This window comes from Manis javanica, chromosome 1, assembly GCF_040802235.1.
Source record: "Manis javanica isolate MJ-LG chromosome 1, MJ_LKY, whole genome shotgun sequence".
Taxonomy (NCBI): Eukaryota; Metazoa; Chordata; class Mammalia; order Pholidota; family Manidae; genus Manis; species Manis javanica.
Window position 1 is genome coordinate 145,646,756 of NC_133156.1, and position 21,880 is coordinate 145,668,635.

The 21,880-nt window shown below is 42.2% G+C and overlaps 1 protein-coding gene across 4 annotated transcripts in view; it reads right to left on the reverse strand.

Annotated features, from left to right (window-relative positions):
• Positions 1–21,880, reverse strand: part of ADCY2 (adenylate cyclase 2) — a 401,614-nt gene that overhangs the window by 93,630 nt on the left and 286,104 nt on the right. For all 4 annotated transcript variants that reach the window (XR_005063085.2, XM_073238029.1, XM_037024865.2 and 1 more), the window contains exons 8-13: positions 18,166–18,324; positions 17,212–17,344; positions 15,718–15,894; positions 11,142–11,185; positions 7,389–7,469; positions 2,293–2,362 (exon numbers count right to left, since the gene is read on the reverse strand). Coding sequence is in view for 3 of the 4 variants with exons in the window: in XM_073238029.1 (XP_073094130.1) it covers positions 2,293–2,362; positions 7,389–7,469; positions 11,142–11,185; positions 15,718–15,894; positions 17,212–17,344; positions 18,166–18,324 (664 nt within the window). In the remaining variant the exon portion in view is untranslated. The remainder of the gene's footprint in view (positions 1–2,292; positions 2,363–7,388; positions 7,470–11,141; positions 11,186–15,717; positions 15,895–17,211; positions 17,345–18,165; positions 18,325–21,880) is intronic.

Below are 21,880 nucleotides of genomic sequence, written 5' to 3' on the forward strand. Positions count from 1 at the left end.
GAGGCTGAGGGTGCCAGCAACCAGGTAGGTGCCCTGCTTCCTTTGTGGGTCTCATGTCTGCAATTATGTGTAGAAAGCAATGACTTTTCACACTGTAACACTTGGCTTTTGAATGATATTGAGGATATGCAATTCCCTCATTTTACATGCTTACTCTAGTACATTTTTAGTATTTCTCTCAATGCTACTTAGAGGTGGTGAGTAATTTACAAGACAAAAGACCAGGGGCTTTGTCCTAAGTTTACAATCATTCTGCTTGCTTGTCTGGGCCTGGCTGATGGATGCTCTTTCCACTCGTCCAGGGCCGTTGGCAGGGTTCACCCGACTTTCTGTAACATCCAGGACCATCTGCTGACTCCCCGGGGCTGCCCCCGCTTGAGTTACTCAGGAAAACCACCAGCTAGCGCTGCACTCATGACAGCAATCTCTGTGGCACAGAGGCTTTGGGACAGCATGCCACATATTCTAACTGCCTTACATGTACTAACTCTTTTAATCCTCCCACAGCTGCCTGAGGCAGGAACAATGATTGTGCCTATTTGTGGAACAGAAACTTCAGACCAGAATGATTAATATTCTCAGAAAGACACAGGTAGCTCATGGCGAAACCAGGATCTTCACCCGGGCTCCCAACCATGAGGCCATCCAGCCTCTCAACAGAAGGTTGGATAATAGACTTAAAGAAAATAAAGTTTCTGTGGTCCTACAATTGAAACCTCCTGACAATATTGGCACTTTGCACGAGCTACATCTGCACAGACTATTTCTCCTGTTATGGGGAGTCACGCATCTCTCAGGGTTGGCCTCTGGGGTTTTGTGCCTGGGGTGGATCTCCAGCGGACCTCCTGATGTTTCTCTTCCTCTGTGTCTTGCTGCCTTTTACCCGTCCTGCTAGTTTGAAGAGCACGTTGGGGATAAGTGAACAAAAAGTGAGCCCTAACCTCAATGCTGTCTAAAATTTACCTCAAAACTGGTCTTTGCAAATATGCACATATGGGGAAGGCCTGCAAAAGCTTCATTTGTTTTTAAACAACGATCACTTTCTATTTGCTAGAATATTTGTTTTGGTGAATGCTGTGACTTAATAGCCAAGAAAACTGACAGGCTGATGAAGAAGCTATGTTAACAGCATGGCGGAAACACGATTACATTCTGTGCATTCAGTCACACCCTTATCTTTCACCTTCTTCCGGGCTTTCCGTGGAGCTATGAATTGGAATTTCCTTGTGGTATTAATAAAGGAAATGGACTTGAATTAGGAAGGGAATAACTTAACATTAAAACAGTAAGTAACCATTAGTATCTGGTAAACTTACTTAGGGATAAAATGGTCAATAATAATAACAAATTACATCAAATATCAATTTGTTAAACCATCTTCAGTCAGTATGTTGACTCAGAAGCAGAGAGGTGGTCTTCACCACTAATGCAAAACGAAGCTTTGATGTAACTATAAAATCCATCCCTGATGCATTTTGGAAGGAATTTTGATTTTTGAATTTCTATTCAAAAAACAATGAAACAAATTTTCTCAACAGAATTTTAATAGCAGTGCTATGACTGCTAATACTATTACAGGAACTTTTATTCAAACTAAGCCTGTGGTTATAAGGTTGGATGATGGAAATTGCCTCTAACTTGATTCTTTTCTAGATCAACATGTAACAAAAGGCAAATGAAATAAAACTGACCTAGAAGAATGGTTGTCTTCTCTGTAATAATTACTTAATTCATTTTAGCAAAGCCATGTTAATGATGACATTAAAAACAAAACAAAATGTCCACTTATTCATATGTGCCTAACAGAGACATTAGGAGCCATAACGTGCAAGTTTAGATGCAACAAAGCTTAAAAGTTTGGGGTTTCTAATTCTCCCAGATGTTAAATGTAAAGCTCATATATTTGTCGAGAAGTTAAGATAATTTGGGTAGATAAACCGTAAATCTATTGAGAAGGATTCTGTTTTCTCTTAAATCTTCCCTAAGAAAATTTCCCATTGAGATAGCCATTGACTAACTCCCATCCCTCTTGCTGAGCTCGTATCGCAGACACCATGTAGCCATCATTTACCACCAGGAGTGCTGAGAGGAGTGACTGTTCAAAGACAGCAAGAAATATGTAAAACAATATATGTGTGGCAGAGAGAATTACAGGAAAAGCTAGAGAGTTCTGATAAAGTTGGAAGCAGTTTCAATGCCTTATGTACAGTACATGAGCACTATTTCAGGAAGGAATTTCTAAAAACTAACATTTCATAAAAAAAGATTGATTGGGAAGAAAAAATAGCTTACTTCTTTCTCTAATATTTTATTGTAGAAAAGCAGTGAGATTCTCTGGATGTCTTCAGACTTGAGCCATTGCCTGGAAATAAAAAGGGCAGACATAAAACCAAACCTTCAATCAAACATCTGGAACTACTTTTTTTGGATGACTTGCATTCTCCTTTCTTAATTGTAAATCATCCAAAATTGAGTATTTAAAAAAAGAGATAATGCCAAATAACTGGCTATGGAGCTAGAGATTGGTAACAGGATCTGCAAATATAATATTCCTACTCACACCCAGCCCTCCTTGGAAATTCTGGTATTACAAGCCAACTGTCACATCCAATTGAAAGTCATTACCCAAATTAAGTAACTACAGAGATAAATCATCAAAAGGATTCAAGCACACTAATAAATTTAATCCCTGATGTTTAGTGAATCCACGTGGTAGTTCCATCTTCTAAAAGCTTTGGTTCATAGAGAAGCACCATTTTTCTTAGCTTGTAGCAAGCCACACATTACAGAGCATCAAAACTCGTTTAGAGTGCTTCCAAGTGTTGCACAAGAAGATCTTGCTTCTTTCACACTTACTGAAAGTATTTTCATTGTCCTGTTTTTCTTTTCTATAAAGTAAGTGTGTGTGTGTGAATACAGTTTTTAAAAAAATAGGTAAAAATACTAATGTAATAAGTAACCACTTCAGCCTAGTAATGTAAGTGGTAATGTTCCCATAAACACACACATGCATAATACATGTGTATGTTTCAGATGCTGAAAAATAAAGAAAAATTGTATGAAAGTACACATTCTTACAACACTGATTGTCCTTTATAAATTTATTTTAAGAAGGCAGTTGGAATAGAGAAAGAGCTCAAGGGCAACATTTTTTATGAGAATGTTGTACGTAATTGCAAGCTGAACAACACCATGCCTGAGCCCAGGCAAGCTGTTCACGTGACCATATGGTCCCACATTTGGCAATAAAATGAACACAACACACATTTTATGAAATAAAACCGAGTGATCTAGACAGATACATTCTTATAATCATAAGTACAGGAATGTAGGGAAAAAATGAAATTGATGCGTCAAGAAAAAAATCTAGAAAGAAATATCAACAAAATATATTACCATGTGGTTTGGGTCATTACACTGAGGAATTTCTATTTCTACTTTCCTCATTTTTCTTAAATAAATACTTTCATAATTTAACAGTATAAGAGCCTGAATGTCCCCATTAGGGTTACTGAAATGACAAATTAGCCCAGGAGACCAACACATTTGGAAAGGGACACCTCCAGGTCTGCCTGGACAGCCTTGGGCCCAGAACCTCTCAACAGTTCTGAAAACTCTGACCGCACAAGCATAGTGATGAGCTTGAATATCCTGTGAACCTAAACTACAAACAGGGCGCTTACAGCTGAGGCATGGAAGGCAGTAATGTATTCTAGAATGATTGCCACTAAAAGTGAGAACTATAAAAACACTTTTTGATTCAAGGTTATAAGCTTCAGGTATCAGGGAAATAAACTTTATTGGTACTTCTTATTACTGCATAACTGCAGAAACATGTTAGTGTGCTGTTTTATGGGTCTAGTAGGAGAAATCAGAGGTTGGTTAGTATTAAAAGGAGCAGAAAATGAAATTTAAGATAAATTGTCACTACAATGATTTTGAGAACTGTGTAGTTGTTATGAATATCAAACTGATTAATATATGTAGGTAACTCATTAAAAACAGTTTCTTTCTTTATTGAGAAAGAAAAATCTAATTTAAAATTGCTCCTGGGTTATATTAGCTTGGAAATAAACTAAGAGTGAGATTTATAAAGTGGAAATAAAAGCATCTTCTCATTAATTAGCAGGCCCCCCTATTCCCAGTCCAGCTTTCAGTTGCCCACCTGGGTCTGGCAGGTAGACAGGAAGCACTCCAGACCAGGTCTGGTCTGCCTTGTGTCACCTAACACTGAGTTTCCTAAGCCACCAGCCCTGAACGGGTGTGCAGGATATGACTGGTGGTCTTTCGTGGGGAAGATGGGGCCATCCTCAGCCCTGGGCCTGAGCGCCTCTGGCCTGTCTGCCTCTGTTTGGGTGCTCCACCACTCCATCCTATGTACTGGAACCCGGATCATACACGCTTCACTGAGTCACCAGCTCCATCCCTCCCCCACAGAGGCCCATGTGTATCCCCCTTAGAACGTTCTGTATCACCTCTCTCTCATTGTTTTACCTTTTGTCAAAGACAAACCTCAGAGCACCTTACATGGCAACCCCATTCTGAGTAGTAACTACCTAGCACAGCCCTTCATTGAAAGGAATCTTACCTCTATTGAAATGGCCAACTCCTGGAGAGACAAATGCATCAGGGAGATGGTGGCCAGGGATGGCCAGGGCACCCTTCACCACGATGCCTCTTCCCATCCTGCAGCTCCTGGGAGGTTTCTGGTGAGCTTCCTCGGTGCAGGGCTGCCTACATGCTTCCTGTCCCCACCTCGCCCACCCAGCCCCAGTCACAATCCCCCGAGCCTCTGCCCTGAGCTTCGATTCATCCTTATGGGACCATGGCTCTCTCTGTGGGATTTGGCTGTGGGATTCATTTCAGGGTCCACCCACCTATGTAATCCTCCACATGCCACCGGGTGGGTCTGATCATTAGCCATCTAGGACCTTTCAGGGGCACCATCCCAACCGGCTTCAGACTGACACCACAAGTCACTTCTCAAAGAATCTGATCCTTCTGCTCATGCCCTGTCACCCCGAGGGATGCCTGCAGGGGTGTCCTGTGCCTGACTGCGCTGAAACTGAACGCACACCTCCGACCAGCACCGGCTGTCCTCACACCGAAGGACATTCCTTCCCTGTCCCTAGTTTCCTCCAAGACGGCTCAGGGTCATCTCTTCCAGAAAACTTGAGACTCTCTGTTCCGACTTCTACTGGTCTTTCTGTCCTCTACTCATGCGCTGAGCGAGGGGCATAACCTACCCGTACTGCCCATCTCTCCTCCCCTGGCCCCTGGCCCCACTGGAGGGCCATGTGCAGAGATGTCTCTCCCCTCACTCAGAGGTGACACCATGTCTGGGTCTTGTTATGTCTGATGCCAAGTGAAGGCCAACATGGCTCAGCCTTTGACAAATGTTTGCTAAGTGAGTAAATGACTGAAAAATGAAAATCTGCATATAAATCATGGTTTTATGTCATTAGCAGAAAACAACTGAATGGTCCATCAAGCCCGGAGTGCTCACAGCATCCTCGGGTGGAAATCCAAGGAAGAGCAGAAGAACTTCATATCAAAGAGCAAGAGGAGTTAATGGGTGGGGAAAACAGCAAGGGTGGTGCTGATGAAAACATACTTGTAGAATAGCTTCCATTTTAAAAAATTCCCCTTTCTATTTTTGAGAATTGCATGACATTTTCCTCTACTTCACTTCTGAGACGTGTTGGGAAAATTACACCATAAGCAGGTTCACCTACACTGAACATGACTTTAAAATAAAACTACACTGAAACATGAAGGTGTTACCTAAACAACATTCAGCTAGTAAGTGACACAACACAGACAATCCAGATACAGCCCTGACAAAGAGAAGCAAAGCCAATGATTGTTCTTTCTGATGACCCTTTAGTTGGAGTGTTCTAAAAGGTGGACACAAAAGTAGTTTGAGAAGGCAGGTATCCTGCATGAAGCATGCTGAGGCTGATTCTAGACATTGGCTTTTTTGTTATTACTATTTTTATTACAACTGGCTAAACCTTCTTCTGCTCTTGTGCTTTATTCTGCTCATCCCTCTGGTTGAATTACCACATCCTTCCACTTAGATGAAATCTGACTTTTCCCCAGGTGTTAGCTGCAAGTAGATTCCAGGTAATCACCTATTTCTTGGTTTGTGATGCCCTGAAGTTTCAACTTGGGCAGAGTTGAGGCTGTTCTTTATACTGAGCCTGGGGCCAGGCTGGTGGGGGATTTGTGTGCCTGAGTGCTCTCAGGCAGGTGGAAGATGTGGCCTATTGGGATGCACAAAGGGGCCCTCAGCAGGTGCTAATTCAACGTGCCAGCGCATGTGAAGCACAAGCCTGACCAAGATACTTTATTCTGTATATATGCAATTACTCACACGCACTTGCACATACATACACACCCACACCCACATACATATGTACATGGGATTCTCCTGTGAAACACAAGCATTTTGCAAAGTGGTATAATTTACTTTTGGAGGCAGAGAGTTCTAGGTGAAAATCATTTACATTTCTCATGAGTCAATTTTCATGATAAGAATCAAATAGGTTTCCATAAGGATAGAAACTTCCATGAAGGCTTTTCCTTTGGACTAACTGATGTTTCTGCTGCAATTTAAACCAGCAAACATTTATTGAGTGTCTAATGGGTACCAGGCACCAGACTGTGCCATCTATCTTCTGCCCTCCATGAATTCAGCCATGATGTAAATTCCTAGAAGTCCAAGGCTGATGAATGTAGGTATTATGTCCAGGCCATGAAACTCACCACCTTCTTTAAATTGTTATCTTCACATTTCTTGTGCCATTTAAAACAAGAGAAACCCAGACTGAATAGACATTCACGCAATTCATAGAATTCAGAGTCACAGACTGAATGATATTTTGTCTCCCAAAGCCTCGGTTTTCCTCCCACTGGCCCATTAATTCACTATCTAGTGCCCAAGCCCTCTCCTCAATAGTTTAGAACACAGGCACCTCCACATTCTCTGCTTCTGCAGGGGAATAAGTGCATTTTGAAGGGATAGTGTCACAAAATACAATAAAGGTTTTCCCATATGGAATTCCTATCGATTTTTAAAAAATACTACTAACTGAACCCATTTTGCTGTAATTTTTCTCTCTATGTGTACAGCTTACATTGTTCATCAGTAATTTACTTGGATAGTATTAGGCAAGAGTGAAAAAAAATTTTTAAAGATAAAATACTATTAACAAAAGGTATTATTAAGGATAATTGAGGGTAGATGAATTGTGTCAAAAAATGTGGCTTGTCATGATAAGTATTACGGTTTGTGGTGAAATTCTTTTGGAAAATATGACATTACTTTCAAATAACAGGGTTTGAAATAAGAGGTGAATGATAACGTAGGATTAAGAAGAACTCACTTTTGTGCATTAATTCCATCAATTGCTTGAATCATTCTTTCATTCAATTCTTCTTCAAACCTTTTCTTTTGGGACTTGGTTCTATATGAAAAAGGAAATGTTATGAGTAAGAATATTATTACTGTAAGAATATAGTAATTTGTCCTCCATTTGCCCCATGGTCCCAGGCACATATGCCAGTGAGAATTATGCCTGGGCTTGCCTGGGTTTACCCCGCCTTATCTCTAAACATCCCGACCCTCCCCCAAGGCAACAGGCCCAGTGATCCGCCACAATAAAAGGCACTACGGTGTTATTCCCTCTCTCTCTGTCTGTCTCGCTACCCTCTCTGTCTCTCTTTCTCTGCAGCCCTCTCGTCTCTGTCTCTGTCTCTGTTTGTCCTTCTCGCTGCTCTCTTTGTCTCTGTCTCTCTTTCCCGCTGCTCTCTCTCTCTCTCTGTCTCCCTTCTCTCTGCTGCTCCCTCTCTGTCTCTCTCTCTCTCTCTCTCTCTCTCTCTCTCTCTCTGTCCCCCTGCTCTCCCTGCACTCTCTCCCTCCCTCCCTCTCTCTCTCTTTCTCTGCTCTCTGCTCTCTCTGTCCCGCTGCTCTCTCTCTCTCTCCCCACCCCCCCTCTGGGGGCAGCCACTCTCTCTTTTAGATAATAAAATATCTTGCGTGGGCCCATGTCTCCTGAGTCGTTCTGGGTAAGGAGGGTCGCGGTGAGATACCCTTTCAATTACTTATATTAAATATTAAACCAAATATTAAGCCCATTTTTCTATGAGGCCAAGGCCTCTGTTTGATTCTGCTAACTGAGTAAAGAAGGAGAAAAGGAAGCAATTGTCTATGAGCAGCCTTTTCTCCATTAACATACAGCCACTGTGTGGACTGAGTTAGTTGACAGTAGGGTTTTTGGTGCAGTAAAATGTTGCCTTACCAACTCACTCAGAGTGAAAACCAGGCATTCAAATGAAACACTGCAACATACATATTTGGTGTTTGAGATAAAAGACCTTTCTGTTCTAAGAGATATATTAGTCCTTGACTTGTTGCCTTTATAAACTTCATTTTATGACAGAACACCCTGGCTTTGGAAATTCTCCTGCAAAAATTTGGTTTGCTTGACAACAAACTTACGCCTTGTTCGTGTTTTTCTTGGTCAGTTTTCAAGAATTTGCAAAACTACAGTCTTATTTGAGGCATATCAAAGCTTAATTGTATACATTTGAATGTTCTGTTTTTGAAAGCACTATTCACAGAAAAATCTCACATTTGCAGACCACTCGCTTGGTCTTGAAAGCAAATGCTCTTTAGTCATAATAAAAGATGCTTTGTGAATAAATTATACCAAAATAATAATGAGTTTCAAGGTTAATTTGACAATTAGCCTGAGAATTATATAATGATATATTCCAGAAAACTGAAATAGTACCTATTTTTAAAAGTTGAACATCTGCTGCAAGGACTAAAACACAGGCTGGCCCTTGTCAAACTGGCCCGCACCAGCCTGCACCTGAGTCTAGCTGTGGGCAAGTCACCTGGTCCAACATGGAGAGAGCCCATGGCTTCTCAGTGTTCTGCTTAAATCACTAATTGAATAGACCTTCTACTCTGGAACAAAAATAATGCTTTTCTGACTTCAGAACTGCCTGTACCTATGGAGAAGAATAGCATTACATGTGCAATGTCATGTTTAGCTATAACTAAATCTCAGGGCAGTACCATCAGTGTGACGGAGAGGCCTGCCAATTCCATCACCATCTGTGGATTTGGGCCTTCAGGTCGCACCTCCTCTACAGGCTGAGGGCTGTCTTGGTTCAAAAACAGGACGAGACTGAGTGATCTGCCTACAGCTACACAGCCAACTGGACGGACAGGTTTTGGTATGCCAAATCCCAGGGTGCTTGAAGAAGGCAAATTAATTTTTATCCTTTTTAAAAAAGCAAGAAGTCTTAGCAATAGTCTAAGAGGTTCACCCTCATTTATATGTGAGGGGTTTTTCCTTTTCCTCTTCTCAGCCCAGGGCTCTGTTCCTCAGACTTCAGGCAGTTTGGACCCTCCTGACCTCGCTCCTACCTCCCCAGTGCCTCTGCCCAACGTCCTCTTTCTAGTTTCTCTCCATTCTTTCTCCCAAGCTGTCCACAGCCTGCCCTACCCCCTGCCTGGACTATCACACCTAAGGAGGCAGGAAGAGGTCATGTATCATCTCAGATAATGCTTCAGTATCATGTGATACAGTGCATGGCTGGGCTGGAGGCTCAGAGAGCTTCTATGGTTAGGCTACACCGCCAAGGCAGGCTAAGGAGGGGAGCCCATGGGAGGCTGACCCGGAAGGTCTCCCCACAAGGCCATGGGGCTGCCAGAGATCAGCCACCACAGAGGAGAGCAGAGGAGGTGTGGAAGAGGCTCCCAGGAAGGCAGACAGGCAGGGGACAGGTAAGAGTGCAGGGTTTGACATCACAGAGCTGGGCACAGATCCTGGCTGGGCCTCCAGAGATTCTGGTGTGCCTCAGTTTCCTCCTTCCTAACATGATCACAGTGAGAGCATCTACCTTGGAGTAACACTGTAGGGGTGAAATAGGATTTTCCGTATGCCAGCATGGATAAAATGATAGCTTATTATCATTGTTCCAGAAAGTGCTCCTTCTGGGAGCCACTGCCTCCCTGACTTGGGTGTTGCCCAAGGCATTTCCCCTGTGATTTCAGTAGAGACCCTTGAGGCAGAATTGCAGGAAGAGGAGATAGATAACAGAAGAGAGATCCAACAGAAAGTGAAAAGATGCCCATGAAATTTCCATGGACAGTTGCTTGTAGACAGTCTAGCATCTTAGAGGCCTGGGGAGTCATGCCTTCCCAAGGGGTCCCGTAGGGTCCATAATATTTCTTGAAGTAGCTTAAGGCATAGTTTACTTAGCAGTTGCCCCTTAAAATAACACTTAAAATAATAGGCCTAAGGACCCATTATCCTTATAACATCGGACTACAAGTATTTTACCTGTATGTTAAAATTTCAGATTTTACACAAAATACACATTAGAGCTCATTATGGCAAATCAAGTCATACAGAGGGGTTTGGGAATAATGTGCACTCTTTGCAAGGATTTGGCAGGTAGCTATCTAATTGTTCTTATTTTTTACTGCAAGAATGAACTCTCCTCTCTGTAGGGAAAGAAAGGCTGGCTTAAGTTTTGGGCCTTTCGTAATTATCCTAAGGACTTCAGAAAGAAATACCTAACTCTCAATACAATACTAACGAAGACTCTGAGCTCAAAAGCTGGAGGAACAGGGGACAGGAAAGGGAGTCGTGCTCGCTATTCCAGGGGCATGGGCACAGGGGACCTAACGTTTGCGGGAAATTTTTTTCTCTTTGAGTAAGTCAGGCAGGCCTCCTTTTTGCCATCGAAAGACTGGACTTGATTTTCTCTCTAGGGTTCAACATACAAAAAGATGTAATTTTAAGTAACATGCTCCTTTTAAGAAAATTTGATTTGTTACTATGTATTTATATTAGGAAGAGTCGTTTTAAGAAAACACTTAAAAGTTCTAAAGTGTTTACCGAAGGGTGTTTTCCTTTTCCCTCTCTCAGTGCTACTAACGTGACATTAATAATCCTACTTTTAGAAGCTGAAAGCGACCTATTAAGGCTTTTCACAAGTAGCTGCCCTTGTAGAAGAAGTAGCTTTCAAAATTACTGTAATTGATGATAATTACTTTCAGGAATATGTTTAAAAAAAAACAAGCCTTTAAAAATTGTTAAGTGAAACACATACCATACCTTAAGGTGCGATTTTGAAAATTATGCTGACCCATTGGGACATCCTATTAAAAAAAAAAAAGGTTATTCCTTGTCAAAAACATACCTTAAGAATAATGTTACAATGATAACTTTTTATATTTCTTCTTTAATCATGGAAAGTATCATTTAGGTGACAAATACCCAAACAGAGAAAAATGACTTAATTATAAATGTGGAACAAGGTTAAAAACTCAGTTATACCTAGAATGTTGGTGTCATCTATAAACTCTAGAAGTTGGAAGTGTCAGCATCCTTGTCCGGATTTTTAAAATTTATTTATTTATTGAAATTTACATCCTGATATTTACAGATAGGATTTCAAACTGTGGCCGCAGAGGACTGTTATGAGACAGCTCACAGTCATGTGACAACATAGTTTGGCAGCAGACAAGTATTAAGAAGTGCTCTAAACACAAACATAACTGCCAACTCTATCATCGTCCTTATCCCTGAACCGCACCATTCAGAACGTCAGTGAAATACGTGAAATCATGAATCACTGATCAAAAAAAAGAAATCCACATGTAAGTGCTGGTGGTTTCTAGAAAACAAATGAGGAAGACACCAGTCAGGACTCATCAGTGGGTAGGCCCACTGCCGAATGTTCGATGCACTTAAACACAAGATCTGCTTTCACACATTTGCTGTGAAAAATAAAATAGAGGTTGGAACAAAGCAGCTTCAGGTGGCTCCAAAGAAACTTTTCTGCTTTATCTCCAAGGTTAGATTAGGCAATGTATTTAGTCTAGGAAACAGCAAAGTATTAAAAAAAAAAGAATTTTATTACGTAAAGTAGAATAGTGCATTATATTCACCAGTTGTACAATGTTGCACTAAGACTCAATGGAGGTCTGCACAGGGAATTACGTAAAAGAAATCACTTTTGGCAATGACAATTGTTTGACCCTGGAACATATCAATAAGAATGATGATGGGATCATTCTCAAAGTGAGTAAGAGATACAGTAAAGTAATAATGCTAACCAAAGCCCTGGGACTCTTATAAGATATCCTATATTGCTACTCAGACAGTTCCCAGGCTCTGTACCACTGACTGCCTAGAGTTGCTGGTTAAGAATACTGAGTTTGTTCAAGAGGACTTCTGATTTTTTATAAACAACCTCCTGATGCTGGAAGCACTAGGCAGCTGCATCTCTCTCTTGAGGGTGGCATCTTCACTAACATGTAACAACAGAGAAAAGTCGGGCTGAATCTTTCCTGCAGAACCATGCTGAGATAATAGGGTCATGCTTAAGTCTTGAGACCATAAAGACTGATAAGAAATAGGCAACCACACAAACTAAAAGGCTTCTGTACAGCAAAGGACACCATCAGTAAAACAAAAAGGCATCCTACAGTATGAGAGAATATACTCGTAAATGGCTTATCCAATAAGGGGTTAACATCCAAAATATATAAAGAAATCATATGCCTCAATACCCAAAAAGCAAATAACCCCATTAAAAAGTGGGTGGAGGATCAGAACAGACACTTCTCCAAAGAAGAAATTCAGATGGTCAATGGGCACATGAAAAGATGCTTCACATTGCTAATCACCAGGGAAATGCAAATTAACACCACAATGAGATATCGCCTCACACCAGTTAGGATGGTGTGAGACATCCAAAAGACAAGGAACAACAAATGCTGGCAAGGATGTGGAGAAAGGGGAACCCTCCTACACTGTTGGTGGGAATGTAAATTAGTTCAATGGTTGTGGAAAGCAGTAAGGAGGTTCCTCAAAAAACTAAAATAGAAATACCATTTGACCCAGGAATTCCACTTCTAGGAATTTACCCTAAGAAAACAGGATTACAGATTCAAAAAGACATATGCACCCATATGTTTATCACAGCACTATGTACAATAGCCAAGATAAGGAAGCAACCTAAGTGTCCATCAGTAGATGAATGAATAAAGAAGATGTGGTACATATACACAATGGAATATTATTCAGCCATAAGAAGAAAACAAATCCTACCATTTGTAACAACATGGATGGAGCTGGAGGGTGTTAATGCTCAGTGAAATTAGTGAGGCAGAGAAAGACAAGTACCAAATGATTTCACTCAACTGTGAGATATAACAACAAAGCAAAAACTTCTGGAACAAAACAGCAGCAGACTCACAAACTCCAAGAAGGGACTAGCAGTTACCAAAGGGGAGGAATGGGGGAGCGCAGGGAGAAGGGGATTGGGAGGTATTATGATTAGTACAGATAATGTAGGGGAGGGTACAGGGAAGGCGGTATAGCACAGAGTAGTGACTCTATAGCATCTTACTATGTTGATAGACAGTGAGTGCAATGGGGTATGTGGGGGGGCCTTGATTATATGGGTGAATGTAGTAACCACAATGTTGCTCATGTGAAGCCTTTATAAGATTGTATATCAATGATACCTTAATCAAAAAAAAAAGAAATAGGCAACCACAATGACATCTATAACACACCTGGAAACATAAGAGCCTTTTCACACATATACATAAGAAACGGCATAGAAAATCACATTCTAATATTTATACATGATCTTATTTTTTTTGTAAACCAACCAGCTGCTGGTGTACAATACATCTCAGTGAGAGATACAAGTATTAGGCATTCGTTCTAATAATAAGTGAAGTGCTGAGGCAAAATCAATCAAGTTATCATTTTTTTCCCCATAGGAGTGGTAAAATGATTGACTTTCATTGATAACTGGATACTAACATCTTAGAGCATCTTTGCTAGACGCTCTAACTGCTAGAAGGCCCAGCCCCCTTCCTTGGATCTCTTCTTTCTTGATCATTTTTCCCAGTTCCATGGCATTGAACATCATTTAAATCCTGCCAGCCTTCACATTCATCTCCAGCTTGGACCCCTCCCCAGAGCTGTAGGCTTGCTCATCCAACTGGTGACTTCCTAGCTGCACTTGGAAGTCTAAAGGGCATCTTGATTTGAAGATGTCCACTAGCAAAGTCTTGATTGTCACCTGACTTTCCCTCAGTATTTGTCATCTTAGCTAATGGCATCATCATGCTTCCAGTTGTGCAGCCAAAAGATGTGGATTCACCTGCAATCCACGTTTTTACATGTAGCACTCCATCACCAAGTCTTCTTTGCTCTAAACTGCATTTGCTTCTCAGTGTCCCATCTCTGAAACCTCAGCATCATTCTCACCTGGAGCTCTGCACTGTGGCTCCATTATTCCCGAGCATTAGCTGTGTCATGCCCTTTCGTTGCTGAAGATCTCTAATGACTTATTATACTGAGAATGGATCATCACAGTTACCTTAGAGCACCTCGCTCCTGATGACTCCCTTGGCTTATTCTTGATGACACCATAGCCACCCCAGCTCTTCTCTGCCCCCCAAATACACCAATTCATTTCCTTCTTTGGGCCACTGAATTTCAAGGTGAATCTTCACCGCCGTCTCTTCTGATATTCCTCTCCTTCTCTGAGACCTCCCCAACTGTCCTACTCACCATGGCCCTGCCAGTCACCCCCAAAGCCATCTCCACTTCTGATCCTCATCATGGCCCTCAGCAGCACCCAAATGGTCCTGTTTGCTATGTTTCCTGCTTATGCCCTCTCTCTTCCCAACAGAAGGCAAACTCCTCCAGGACTTGCCTTGGGGGTCCCTCTTGTTGACTGTCTGGTGGAACATGGTCTTCTGTCATATTACATTTCCTTATGTCAGAAAAAGAACAAGGGGAGTTGAGAGGAGAGGTGTAACCAAGTCAAGTATGCCGAGCCGCTGGGCTCAGGTGCATTGCTGTGAGCGGGCCAGCGGGGTGCAGGACTGGAAAAGCCCACTTTTCCCTGGGCTCCTGCTGTGTCTCCTTTCATCAGACAGGAGAATTACATAACATCCTACTTTCTTTTCACCTCAGCTGCATTCCTAGGACAGTGAATGCCATTATACTTGGAATTTTGCTCAGAGATCATTTTAAAATCTAACAGTGTTATTGGGATTACTCTAAATGCTTAGCTGTATTTACTTTTTCCTCCTCTATGGATCTTTGTATGTTCCCTCTGCATTTCAGCCATCTTATTGGAAGTGTCCTGCGATAAGGAGTTTGCACTTCATCGTGTGTCAGAAGTTGGAGGGATGTAAACAGGATAGGCAACAATGGAATGGTCACTGCTGACACCGCAGTGGGAACTTTTGGGCGACTGAGCATAGTCGTGATGATGCCTTTCAAATGCCAGGCAGCATGCCTTCACTTGTTCCCTTATTAAGACGCTCAGGCTTTCTACATCATGATGGCATAAAAACAAAGAAAACAACAAAAAAGTGCAATTGCATTCAGTTGCTAGTAACTGAATAAATAACAATAAATAGAATGGTCATGGTTACAGGGTGACAGTGAAAAATCAGTGTAGGTTAGAACCCTGAGCAGAGTGAGCCCGGCTCTCACTCATATCCTGATGGTTGTCTGTAAGGGCCCCTCCGGGGAGGAGATGGTACACTTGCATCATACAGACAAGAGCTATTATGGCAGGAGACGCCCATCTTCTTGCTTTGGGGGAACTAGGCTCGCCTAGCACTGGGCACTGTGGGGCCAGGAGACATACCGTGGTGCTGATCTTGCCATTCTCTGTGGTCATGCTGTCGCGGTGATGCAGGTGTGCAAAGGGCTTGGCCGCCCCCCAGGACTCCAGGTACCGGGTCATGCGGACTGAGGCCCTCAGCTTGGCTCCATCGAGGGTGTGGCGAGGTCTGAAGAGGTGCTGGGGACTCCGCCGCTCTCCCTGTGCATGAGAAACAAAGCATCTGGGCTGGCATCACACCACTCGGGCCTGCCTTCCTCACTGCCCTCCTCTGAGAAGCTCCCTAAGTGATTCCTGGCCTCCCTGCCTCAGCCCCCATTCTCTCAGGGTTGCAAGCAGTTTGAGCTGAGTGATTTCTATTCCAGAGAGAACGAGTGACATATAATTTAAATTTAGGATTTTTAAAAAAAGACATTTTAATGGGCATGTTTATAAAATAAGTTCTTAAACAGAATTTGCCAATCTGACTCAACTCTTTCTTGATGGCTGTGTTTTCCACAGTGACAGCAGTAGAGACTGGAGCTGTTTTCTGACTTCAAATGGCCTTACCTACCCATGTTTTCAACATGCTGTTCTTTGTATACATTTTCTTGCCCACCCCTCATCACCCCACAGTGCCTCCTGCTTGTCACACACCTGTCTCCAGATCAACTGTCAAGGTACTGGGAAGTCTGACCCCAAGGTGGCCCTGGAGATTCAGGGAGGTGACCATGAGTAAACGTCCATACACTTGATCTTGTGGATTTGTGATACCGATTTTGACAGTTTAGAGGTGTTTCTTGCTGATATTTGCACCACATACCAGTGTGAATCTGGGGAAGCCACATAACCCCTCAGAGCTTCAGATTCTGAATTTGTAAATAGCAATAATATTCATATGGCAGGAATCAGAGAAGGGCTCAAAGAGATGAGCCTGGTAAGCCCCTTACTCTGGCCTGACATGTGGCACAGACAGAGTAAAAGACAGTTGCTAACTGTCTGGATGAGTTGGACAGTCTTCCAGGTAATGGAGGCTGTTACCATATTGAAGTTAAGCAAGTCTGCACACACACACACTCTCACACAAGTGTCTATGTGATAGTCCTTAATCTTTTAGAAATTACTTCTTTTCTCCCTTATTTGTTCATCCCACTTCATCTCAGTAGATTTTATAGACTGAAGCCCTGAGCAAAATCTTTTCTTTTTACTTAATTTCCTAACTACCAGGCCGGGCCTGCCAAGAGACCTTCAGTAGCATCATGAACTAACATGTAAACCTCACTGTACAGACAATAACCTTGCCATATATGTCATATAAACAAGCAGTTCATGTCCACTGTTTCTTTAATAAATATTTGAACTTATTATAAAATATGTTCCATAATTAATCTGTCACCTGCATTTAAAATAATTGTAGAGGCAAAGACTAGAAAGCATTACACTGATTCTTGACTAAAAACACTTTTCTGTAGCGGAAATCCCCTCTGTCCCTTTTAATCACAGAAGTAGTAGGCTAACAATAGGCTTTACATTACTGACCTTGGGGTTGATTACAAAGTAGGTTTTCACCAGGTGCTGTTTTAAATATGGGTCTCTGATGTCACCGTCTCCTTCCTCCACTTTATAAGCCCCATTCAAGTGCTCCAGGGTGACCGAAGAAATGTGAACACGTCTGAAATTCCATTTTAATACCACAGTCAAGATAAATAAGGATAAACGTGGAGGAAAATTGTCCACTTTTTTGTGATTTCAGAAATTCTCCCCCAAATAAAGGAAAGGCTATCTATGCTTGGTAAAACTGGCTGTGAGAAAGGTATGTATTCTATTAACCATTGCTTTGGAAAGGTGCGTTGGAAAGCTAATATTTGGAGCTTCTCTGCTCTGACAGAAACCTGAATAGTGGGTGTGATGAATTATGGCAAATATAACTTGGTCATACTGAATATTTGCCTGTGAGGGTATTTATTGAAGTGCATGCCAAAGGCAGTTTAAGAAGTGTGCTGATTTACATAAAAGTATGGTTTTCTTTCTCTATGCTTGCCCTCATGATTCTCTAATTTATATCACTTGCATCAATGCACTTTTGTCTGCAATATGTTCTTCTGGCCAGAAATGGAGGCTGCAGTTTGCTCATTGTAACAGCACTGGTTTTGGAGGTCACTAATAATAGAGAAAATGCCATGTCTGCACTGCATTATCAAACACCTTTGACTTAGGATGCTATTCATACATTTTACAGACCAATAACATTCTGTAATTTATGATCTGATAGCTATAGTCTTTGCCCATGGGCCATGGGGGTAGTAGGATTGGGACTTGAGAGCTCATGTTCATCTGATTAATGTAAGAGGCTACCGGTATGAGTAATATGATACTAACAGAGGCAAGAGAAATCACTAAACACTGAGCAGATGTTATTAACCGGCTGCCCTCTCATTTCTAACCAGGCAACCATTCTAACCATGAAGAGAGAAATCCAGTGTCTGGCCTTACCCAGGGACCCCTCCAGCTTCCATGTGATTGGCCAAGGTAACATCATGTGACCACACATCATACTGCCACTTCTGCAGACCAATCACACCACAGAGGACGTTCCCAGAATGCACTCCCACACGCATGTTGATATCGACTCCAGTAGCATCCCTCACTTTCCTAAAGACAAGGAGAGTAAAGTCACCATCCAGAAACATCCTCTTCTTCCTTTAACTGTTGGCCAATTTTCCAGGCATCTTAGTATTCAAAATTTCTCAGGTTCTTTGAAATACTGTCAGATTCTTTCTGTGGCAGAACACTGCTGCTCTGAGCCAAGAGAAAGAGCTTTTCTTTCTGGTTACAACCAGACTAGACCAAAATTTTCGCTGCTCTGGCAAGTAAAGTCACATCAGGCCAGACTATTATGACACAGCATTTTGACTGTGTTTACTTTTCAACCATTACATACCATGCACCTATGATGAGCTGACGCCTGCACCCAACTTTCACAGTGGAATCATTTGACGTTGTCCTGTACTGTCAGAAACAGTTTTAGATGCCATGTGCAATTCTAGCACTTTGTGAGCACAAAGCATATCCCCAATGAATATTTTCTGCTGCTAAGAGAAAATATGGCTTTTTTGTGGACCTAATAATGACTTTAGCCTGAGGAGGAACTAAAAAAAAAATAACCATGAGATTAAAGCTTTTCAATTGGGCATAAATTCTTTACAAAGCTTTAACAATGCATCAGGTATCATTAAAAAGAAACTAATCTTAAAAAATCATCTTCAAAATACTTGAGGTCCCTGTCACTAACTCATTCACAGAGACAAAAGAAGGATTTCTTTTAAGGGAAGATGATAATGCTTGGTGCTGCTTACTATTTCTGCCAGCAAAATATATTAATTAATTAAAACATTGTGGTAGAAGTAGAGGCAGGAGACCCTAGCAACACAGAGAGCATCCCCCCCGGTGGGGATGTGGGGGGGACAATGACGTGGAGTCCAGTACAGCGAGGAGGCAGGGTCACCAGGTAGGGGCTGCAGTGAAAGGCCCCGTTAACATCGCAGAATGACGTAGGCACGGAGAGCGTGCTTGAAGGATAACATGACATCATCCAAGCCCACTTGCTAAAAGTGATGGGAAGAAATGGATCCATGATGTGAGGATAAACGGCCTTTGAAAAAAAGAATCTAGAAAACTGCTTTTGTACCTTCCTTTTCCTTCTCTTCCTCCTTCTCTGTCTTCCTTCTCTGTTTTTTTTTTTTCACAAAAAAGACTTATTTGGCACTCAGAGTCATCCAAATCCTTCACTTCTGCCCAGGCAATGAGATGGAGCATCAGCGTGATGCAAGAGGGTTGCCCCCGCAACTCTGCCCTCCGTCAGGAAGGCACACTTACAGCCGCCCAGGCACTGCACGGCCTCACCCCTGGGCCTGTGCTTGTGATGGTTCCTGTCTGCTCTCCATGCCTTCCTTCCTGCCAGGGCACTGCATGGCCGGTGTGCTTGTTCTTACATCCCCGGCATAGGCATGACCTCATGAGGAGGCTTTCTGGGTTCTCCTAGGTGGAGGGGGTGCCTCCTCTGGGCTCCAGCCTCCCTGGGCATAGTCAGCACTCCCTGCTCGTATCCACGTCACTCTGACGGTATCAGCTCCGTGAAGCTTTGCATCCCCATCAGTGGGGTCAGGGCCTGGAACAATGTCAGCACTCACTACTAGCTTCTTAACCGACCCAGGTGATTTCTGAAGGGTGGGATGTGCTGCTGTCTGTGGGAGATGATGATCCTGGACAATCTGCTGCAGAACCTGTAATTGTTCTTAAGATCATCCATTGTCGACAGAGCAGGGCCAACCACAGGGGATTTCTGTTGACCACATTTTGGTCAAAAAGCCAAGAGGGAATAAAAAAGGAAGACAAACACTCTACAGTTGGTGAGTTGAAAGAACTGACTGGTTAATGATTTAACTTTTTAAAACAATCTCCATGTCCCTTGTGTCTCTTTTAGAAAAATGAGTTGATCTATGGGTTCAAATGAATTGACTGACCAGTATTCTAATGCGGGTAGGTACGCTCTCTGTGAGCTATAGAAAAATGCTGAAATAGTTGCTTAAAGCTTACAACAACAGATGGCACTTCTATTATGAGGATTTCTGAGCACAACAAAATCAGGGTCCTGGATATTGCTTCCTTGATTAAAAATTGTTTACATTTTCATAACAGGGGAAAAAGGAAACTCCCTAAGCATTAGGAATATCCCAAACTGATGCTTCTATAGTGATGCCTCAGCTAGCACAGGACAGGGTGCTGAGCAGGTCTGCAGGTCCAAGCACGGAGGGCAAAACACAGGCAAATGCTTTTGAACCCATGTTGCCGGTTCCTGTGAAAAACTGGAGATAACCTGGCAAAACTCCAAGCACCAAGTGTGCTCTTTCTCCTCACCAGCTAAAAAACGGAAAATTCCTGTATCCATCCTCATCTTATGGTTCAATAAATGGGAATGGAAATGCTTGCCCTTGTATGTGAGAAAGAGTAAGAATTCCTGATTTGCTGAGGTGCCCTGTCTTTCCCTGCCCTTTATGGGGAATATGATAAAATAACCTATTATTGATCACTCTGTCAACTGTCTAAGGACTGAACAGGTGACATATAATAGAGGAAGAATGAGGGAGTCAATAGTGGCAGAAAAGGGGGACACGCAGCCATTGCTTGATGTGAAGCCCCAGTTTAGTCGTGAGAGCTCTGGAGAGGTTCCTCAAATCTGCCAACATTACTGAGGTTCTGGACACATGCGATACCGCTTATGTGTCTATGATGAGTGGGTGAGTAACGTGTGGTCTGTACATACCACAGAATATACTCCACCATAAACACGAACAAAGTACCGACACAATGTGGGTGAAGCTTGACAACTAAATGAAATGCGCCAGGCACCAAGGGACTGACTGGTATTGTATGACTACACTGTATGAACTATCTAGAATAGGAAACTTCATAGAGACAAAAGTAGAATTGGGGTTACCAGTGGCCGGGAGGAGAGGGAGTGGGGAGTCATTGCTTTAATGGGCAAGGAAGGGATTTCTGTTTGGTTCTGGAAGTAGGTGGTGGTGATGGTTGTACATTTTGAACGCACTTAATGCCACTGAATTGTACAAGTAAGAATGGTTGAAAGGGCAATATTTATGTCATGTGTATTTTGCCACAATAAAAAAAGGTAATAAGAAAAAAAGATTTACTTTTTTTGATGAACTGGTAATATGCCAGTAGACAGCACATGAGAATTTTTGCTCCTAAAGCTGGGCAACATGTTGGAATAAGGTAAACATAACAAGATTGGAGGAGCTGACTAAAGCAGAACTCATGCTCTGATAAAAGGGTGGATTGTTTAATCCAGTATGTCACTGATGCACATAGTACATCAATTTGTCTTCATAAAATCTGCCCCACATCTATTTGAAAAGGAAACCAAGAAAAACGCCTTCCCCCCAATAGAACCCACTTCACTTTGTGTTTGACACCAACACCTGAGGTTGCCTCTGAAAGTGACTTATAAATTTAAGGAAACCTATTAGTTCCACTGATTAGATTCACTTACATTGTCTCAACCATAGTGTTGGGAATAGTTAGCTACTTTTGAAATAAAGTAGAAGTATTTTTCATACATCAGAGAAGATGAACGATCCACTTACAGGAAGAAGCAAGTAGGTCATGGCTCTTGCAGCGCAGTGAACTT